The sequence below is a fragment of the Hordeum vulgare genome, chromosome 3H, assembly GCF_904849725.1.
Source record: "Hordeum vulgare subsp. vulgare chromosome 3H, MorexV3_pseudomolecules_assembly, whole genome shotgun sequence".
Taxonomy (NCBI): domain Eukaryota; kingdom Viridiplantae; phylum Streptophyta; class Magnoliopsida; order Poales; family Poaceae; genus Hordeum; species Hordeum vulgare.
The window spans coordinates 9,847,035-9,853,961 of record NC_058520.1 but is presented as its reverse complement, the minus strand read 5'-3'; the positions used below and the strand labels follow the sequence as shown (position 1 = coordinate 9,853,961).

The window sequence follows — 6,927 nt, the reverse complement described above, 5'->3', positions numbered from 1 at the left end:
ATAGTAAACGGGCGTGCCATGTCGGCCCGCGTGCCCAGCCCTCAGGCCCAGGCACGGCCCGAGGCTGGCACGCCCGATTAGCCCGTGCCGTGCCTGGCCTGTGGCGTGCCGGGCTGGCGTGCTTGCGGGCCGGCCCAAAAAGCAGGGCCCGTTTGGCCAGCTTTGCCATATCCAGCCCAACCCGTTGTTTTCCGCGGATCTCCAACAGCCTCCCGCTCCCTCCTCTCAAACCCAAACCCAAACCCTTGCCGCCGTCGCCGGCGCTCCCGCTTCCTCCTCCGCCCCGCTTCTCCCGCTCCCACTGGCCTCGGATCGACGAACGCGCTGTCCCGTTCGATAGCTCATCGGAAAGGGAGCGGCGACCTCGTCGTCGGCGGCGCCAACATCAGGAGACGGCGGCCTCGAGGCCGGCCATGGCGCGCGGCTAGGTCTTGCAGCGGATAGACACCGAGGGAGTTCAGGTACGTCTGCATCCCTCCCGATTCTGAACTTTCCTCCGTCGTCAGAGTCGCATTGCCCAATTTTGAGCCGGCCGGAGTAAAAAAACCCTTCTTTTTTACTGCCTCCCTGTCAGATTACTCGCATATGCATCCTTACTTCGTTACTGTTCTTCTTATCATTATCCCAGTACTGTTCCTAAACAAGAGAAATAGTTAGCAGATGTGAAATCGTAGTACTCCACCACTACTCGATATTAATTAGCCTGTAGTGTGTAATTTGTTCTTGTGCTGTTGCTTTTCCTTTGCTATCTTGGCCCCAAACAATTACCAGCTTATTATGCCTACCACACCTGCAGTGTCACTTCCAAATCCATGAATTTTATCAGTATATCATGTGCTCTTGTGGTACAGGGCGGAGAAAGGAGCGGTGAGGTTGTGTGGATCAAGAGGTTTGGATCTTGGTTTCGGTCTGTAGTACCAGCAGCACACAGCCAGCAATTTAGTTCTGGTACCCTTGAGTTTTTTTGGCGATGAACGGCAGCAGCTCCAACAAAAGAAGTGCTGAAGCTATCAGAGAGGGAGACACTTGGATGGATGTCAGAATATTGAAGGAGACCCTTGACTGCACCATCTGTTTCGAACACTTGACGACTGAGATCTATCAGGTAAATGCACTAAGTATATGTACACTTTTTTTTTATCAAATTATTATATGTACATATTCATATTGACTTGTCTTTAAACTTGAGCAAGTGAAAAACTTTGATGAACTATCATTGAATGTAGTTCTACGTGCCAAGAGAGTTTCTTCTGTAGGGGTAATACCTATGGTAGCTGATAAAATAATGAAATGTGTAGCACTAACCTATCTTCTTGTTATGTAGTATATTCTGTTTTCGCCATCTTATTTATGTTAAAAGTTATGAGCATTGTGACCCAGTTAATCGTTTCGTTTCTGCAGTGTTCTGTTGGGCATTTCGTATGCTCATCTTGCCGCGACAAGATACTGGACAAGAAGTGCCCCACATGCTCTATCAAAACTTCCTTCAACCGCTGCTTTGGGATGGAACATGTCGTCCAGTCAGTCGCATTTCCTTGCTCCAATGCCAAGTATGGATGCAGAGAGGGTCACACCTACTATCAGAAAGAAAGGCATGAACAGGTATGCACGTATGCCCCATGCTTCTGCCCAGCGCCTGACTGCAGCTTTGCTGGACCAACATCAGAGCTCCTGGACCATCTTAGCATCTATCACGTGTCTCCATGTACAGACCTCCTGGATTCTGGGACGGTGTCTCTCAGCTTGGAACCGGGCATACATGTTCTGTCATCCCGTAGCAAGACCACCAACTATTTTTTCTTGCTCAACATGGAACCAGAGCATCTTGGTTATGCTATCTCAGTTGTATGCATCCAACCTAAAGCTACGGAACCCAAGTTCACATGTAATATGAATTACTACTGCTCCGTGACAGGTTATTGTCAAAGTTCAAGTTGCCACATAAAAAGCTCTACACTCTCTGACGGGCTACCGACGGACTATGACTTTATTCTGCCTAAGGGAAAAGTTTCAGTTGGTGATCAAACTGTTGTCATGCTCAGAATCACCATTCATGAAGCTTCAAGTGTTGGCAGATCCCGTGTTCAAGGAAATGGCCCGACTTCTGCTCCATTGACCCCGTTTCGTTGTTGTTCTGATGATGATGCTGATATACTCTTCACGCCGTGAGTTCAAGGAAATGACCCGACTTCCCCTGGAATGTTCCTGTTTCCGTGATTATTTTTCTGATGGATGATGATGATATGCATTTTTAAGGATTCTAGCGTGCTCTTCAATTGGAGTCCCTGTTTGCTCAATGCCCAACCTTTAAGATCCGACCATCCGCGTGTCTGCTTGAGGTTTAGCGTGGTGTGTGGTCTTGCCATTAATATGCCGGGTGGGTTTCACCATTCTGGGTCCAGGATATATGTATGTCGAGAGTCTGTATGATCTCTAAGTATTGGAGCTGCTTTAACAATGTGGCTTTTTTATGTGTTTTGTTGTCCTGAACTCGTGCGCCAGCTTGTTATGCTGTCCATGATGTACAAGAAAATATTATGCTATATCAGTAGGTTTGTATGGATGAACCAGTAACTTGCAGCTATCCACAATAACAGGGACGCCTTCTCTTTCAGTTTCTTTGTGCATTCATGAGTTCTCAATGTTGCAGATATAGGCAATATCGGGACAATGATGAAATGAATTGTTTTCCTGAACCATAAGAATATTGTTATTTACTTGTATGCACAAAGAAGAAGCCATACATAGTGGTAATACTGCCAAGCACAATATTGTGTGCTACTATATGTTGGCAATTATTGTAGCAGGCTACTATGTCTGCACTCTTAAGAAGTTGATCATCACTTACATGTCACTGTTTCAAGTTTGAAACAAGTAATATATGTCCACATATCCCTATAGGGATAGCTAGGCATAGTTTAAACTTACTGTATTCCCAAATGTTGATGCCATACCATAGTTTTTTGTTGGTGTCTTAGGATAAAGATCTTAAATTTTTTTCTACCCGTTTAAATAAGTTTATAGAGAGGATAGTAATCAGATTGTGAGGTTCCGCTGAAACTCACAAGCGCTTCGAGTTTGTATGTTGCGGCAATGTTGAAACTTAAAAAGCTCAAATACTGCCTGGTTAGGAGTTTTGAAACTCATTGCGTTCCCTGAAATTGCAGAAAAAAAGAGAGTGAAATTAAGCAATTGTTTTTGCCTGAAATCAAGACGGCTAAAGAGAGATGGGAGAGTTGCTGGAGCGCGGGGCCCGTGGGTTGACTTAGACTACGGTAAGAAAACGCGCATCACCTTGTGCGCCCATGTCATCTTGAATACACCGGTCCCACCAGCTAGGAACTCTATCAAATCCCCATTAAGGGGTCACCAGTGCTATTTGAAACAAGCTGTTTGAAGGTTTTTTGAATTTGTTTGCGAAAACGATGCCTATGTTTAAACGTTGTACTAAATGGGGCCCCCTTTCGTAATTTAGTTGAGTAGACTTGTTATTAAGTTGTCTTTATTTAATATCGGTCATCTTTTTCTGTTGGTGGATACATATCTTATGAACTACTAACCCGTTGAAATGTGCAATCGCGTCAAACATATTCTTTTGTGGGGATCCTATAAAATTATTATCGCATAGATACACGTCAACCTTTTTCAGACAATTCCTCACCAAACCCTAGGAGAGGTGATCTCTTGCACTACTAGAATCTGAGATGTCCCCAGTTCCAATTTTTTTCCGAATGCAATTTATCGGGGAACCCGGCAAATAATTCTTTGCAAATTTTTTTTTGTTAGTTATTTATTTATTTTTGAACTGTGCAAAGAAACCTTTACTGAGTTTTTTTTTTGCACTGGGCAAAGAAAATCTTCGTTGAGTACTTTTTCTTTTGAACTCAGCAAAGAAATCTTTGTCGAGTTATTCTTTGCCGAGTTCTTTTGTAGGGACTTGACAAATAATTATTTTTTCTTTTAAAATATTCTTCTCTTTTGTATATCTTGCCGGGTGTCTTATTATTGCAGTCGGCAAACATTTTTTTTGCTTTCTTCTCTTTTACTCGTGTTCCTTTTCTCTTTTGTACATTATTTGTTTCCTCTTCATTTTTATGTTCGGTTATATTCTCTCATTTATTTTGATTATTATTATTTCTTTCTTTCTCCTTCTCTATTTCCTTTTACAGGTAGTAAGTGAATGCAAACGATGCTTCATCCATTGGCATTGGAAAAAGAAATCTACACTCAAGATACACAATTACACGATCCATGTAAAATTTGGACATCTTTTGGAGTCCATTTGTTATACTTAACACATTAAGTGCATTTGTAGATATTACGGATATAATTATAATTTTAATTGTAAGTGGTTGAAATGGTTGGCAAAACTGGTTTGAAAAATCATATTTGTGTACTTGAATCTATTTTTAGGACTTATAGAAGAAAAGGAAAGAAATTCCAAACATGAGTGTGCCAAGACATGACCCTGAACGTGAGTTCTTTGGTTTTGAAAATTCTGAAAAAATGCAAAGGAACTCCGAAAAGCATGAAACTTGGCATGGTGTCATCATATGATCCTTGTAGTGCATGGTAAAAATTCAGATGGTTTTTGCAAAAAATATGACATAAGTTGTTTAGAAATCATATCATCTCAGAGGAAAAAACATATTTCCATAGAGAACGGATCTAGTTTGAAGGGATGAGGCCGAAGCTTCATCCATTTCGATCAAAATAATTCTACACTCAAGATACACCATTACATGATCTGTGTAAAAATTTGGCATCCTTTGGAGTCTGTTTGCTATATTTAAGTTATTAAGTGCATTTCTACACATTTAGCAAATACAATTCAAATTTGAAATGAAAGTGGTTGCAAAGATTGTCAAAACTAGTTTAAAAAATCATATTTGTATTTTGAGTCTATTTTTAGGATTATAGAATAAAATGAAAGGGAATTCCAAACATGAGGGTACCAAGACATGGCTCTGAACGTGAGTGTTTTGGTTTTTTAAATTCCGAAAAATGTAAACGAACGCTAAAAAGCATGAAACTTGGCAGGATGTCATCATATGATCCCCGTAGTGTATGGTAAAAAATTGACAAGATTACATAAAAGTTATGGAATAGGTTGCAATCGAACCATCTCCGAGGGAGAAACAAATTTGGGAAATTCTATCTAGAAGCGCCGCACCGTGGACATCCGATGCAGCGGCTTCTGTGTTCTCTTTCATGGATGCATGCATGCAATGATGTCATCAGATTTGTTCTAAATGATCGAAATCCAAAAACTTTTATCTCTTAAACCGCTAATTCGATCGATGATCCGTTTTCACCATTGACTTTGTTTCGACGAAATCTTCAAAACTAGATCCCATGTCGATATGTTTCGACAACATTTTTTTTGCTCATAATTACCACATTTGTTGCACTTACTTGTCATATTAGTAAGTACTTACTTGTCTGATAAAAAATAACTTAATCACCAAACTTTTAAAAATTGCGTGTAAATATGACATCTTGACGTAATCAAAATGGCAAGCACAAACAACTTTTTTAAGTGATTACACGCAAAAATATGACAACTCAATATATTTAAAACCGATGAACATAAAGAAATCTTTTCTGGTCATCGTTTGTAAATATGACAACTCGGCATAGTTAAACTAGCATCTTGACAACTAAGTTTTTGAAAAATTGGCAACTATGCAATTTTAAACTACTACTAGTAGTACTAGTACTAACCAGATGCATTTAGCTAGTGAATAAGGTCTGCCAACATATGTTTTGTGTCAGACACTTTTTCTACCGACTTTCTGTGTGACGCTTTGCATACAATGCATATTTTTGTGATGCCATCTGCATATCCTTCTAGCCCATGCTGCCATGTGCTGCAATATGGATACATGCGGCACATGAGTCACATCGAGAAAAAAATGGCAATTAAGTTATTTTCTTTTAGACAAGTAAGTGTCTAATAATACGACAAGTAAGTCTAAAAATGTGGCAATTATGGACGGAGAAAAAAGTTCTCGAAACATGTCGACATGGGGTCTAGTTTTGAAGATCTCGTCGCGACAAAGCCAACGGTGAAAACGGATTGTCAATTAGATTAACGGTTTTAGAGATAATTTTTTTTAAATTTCAAGTCAATAGAGAAAATCTTGATGACGTCATTGCATGCATGCATGGTAGAGAGATGGAATTAGCCGCCGCATAGGAAGACTAGCATGCGGCGCCGCAGTGTAGTTAAGTCCAACAAATTTTCATAGAGAACGGGTCTACTTTAAAGGGGAAAAGATCGGCGCTTCATCCGTTGCCATTGAATTTGTTTTTACACTCAAGATACACCATTGCACGACCCACGTAATTTTTTTTGCATCATTCGGAGTCATGCGGGGAATTAAACCCGAAACGTAAAGCCCGAACCCGAAACACCCGATCCCGAACCCATATAGCCCGAACCCGAAGAACTCGATCGCTATATCAGGTAACAGATCTAAAAGCCCAAAATATATTCGGGTAATTCGGGTATAAAGCCCCGGTACCCGAATAGCCCGAATAACGCGAAATTGGTAGAGCCTAGTAAAATCCCGCACGGCCCAATAGGCCAATATCCATCCCAACTCCCCAAACACTAGTCCCAAACCGGCTCCCCACTCAGCCTCACCCCATTTGCCCACTTCCCCGAAAGCTAGCCGCTGCACGCCCCACTTGGCCCTCGCCCCTCGCCCCCTCCCGCCGCACAGCGCACGCTGCCTCGCTCCACGCCTCCACGTCTCCGACCTCCGGGCTCCGGCACCTTCATGGCTCCACGCCTCGACCACGTCGTCGATCCCTCTCTGCACCGCCGTGAGGAATAAGCCGCAGCCCAGAGCCTAGAGTCGCGCAGCCACGAGCCTGCGACCAGGCGACCACGACCGGTGTCCTCCCCATCCCGCGATGACA

At 42.1% G+C, this 6,927-nt stretch overlaps 1 protein-coding gene across 1 annotated transcript; it reads left to right on the top strand.

The window, feature by feature from the left end:
• Window positions 1-222: 222 nt before the first annotated feature.
• LOC123439215 (E3 ubiquitin-protein ligase SINA-like 7) lies at window positions 223-2,614 on the top strand. The gene is made up of 3 exons (XM_045115955.1): window positions 223-461; window positions 852-1,105; window positions 1,402-2,614. Exons 2-3 carry the CDS (start codon window positions 971-973, stop codon window positions 2,167-2,169), a joined length of 903 nt encoding a protein of 300 aa, XP_044971890.1. The 5' UTR covers window positions 223-461; window positions 852-970; the 3' UTR covers window positions 2,170-2,614.
• Window positions 2,615-6,927: the final 4,313 nt, after the last annotated feature.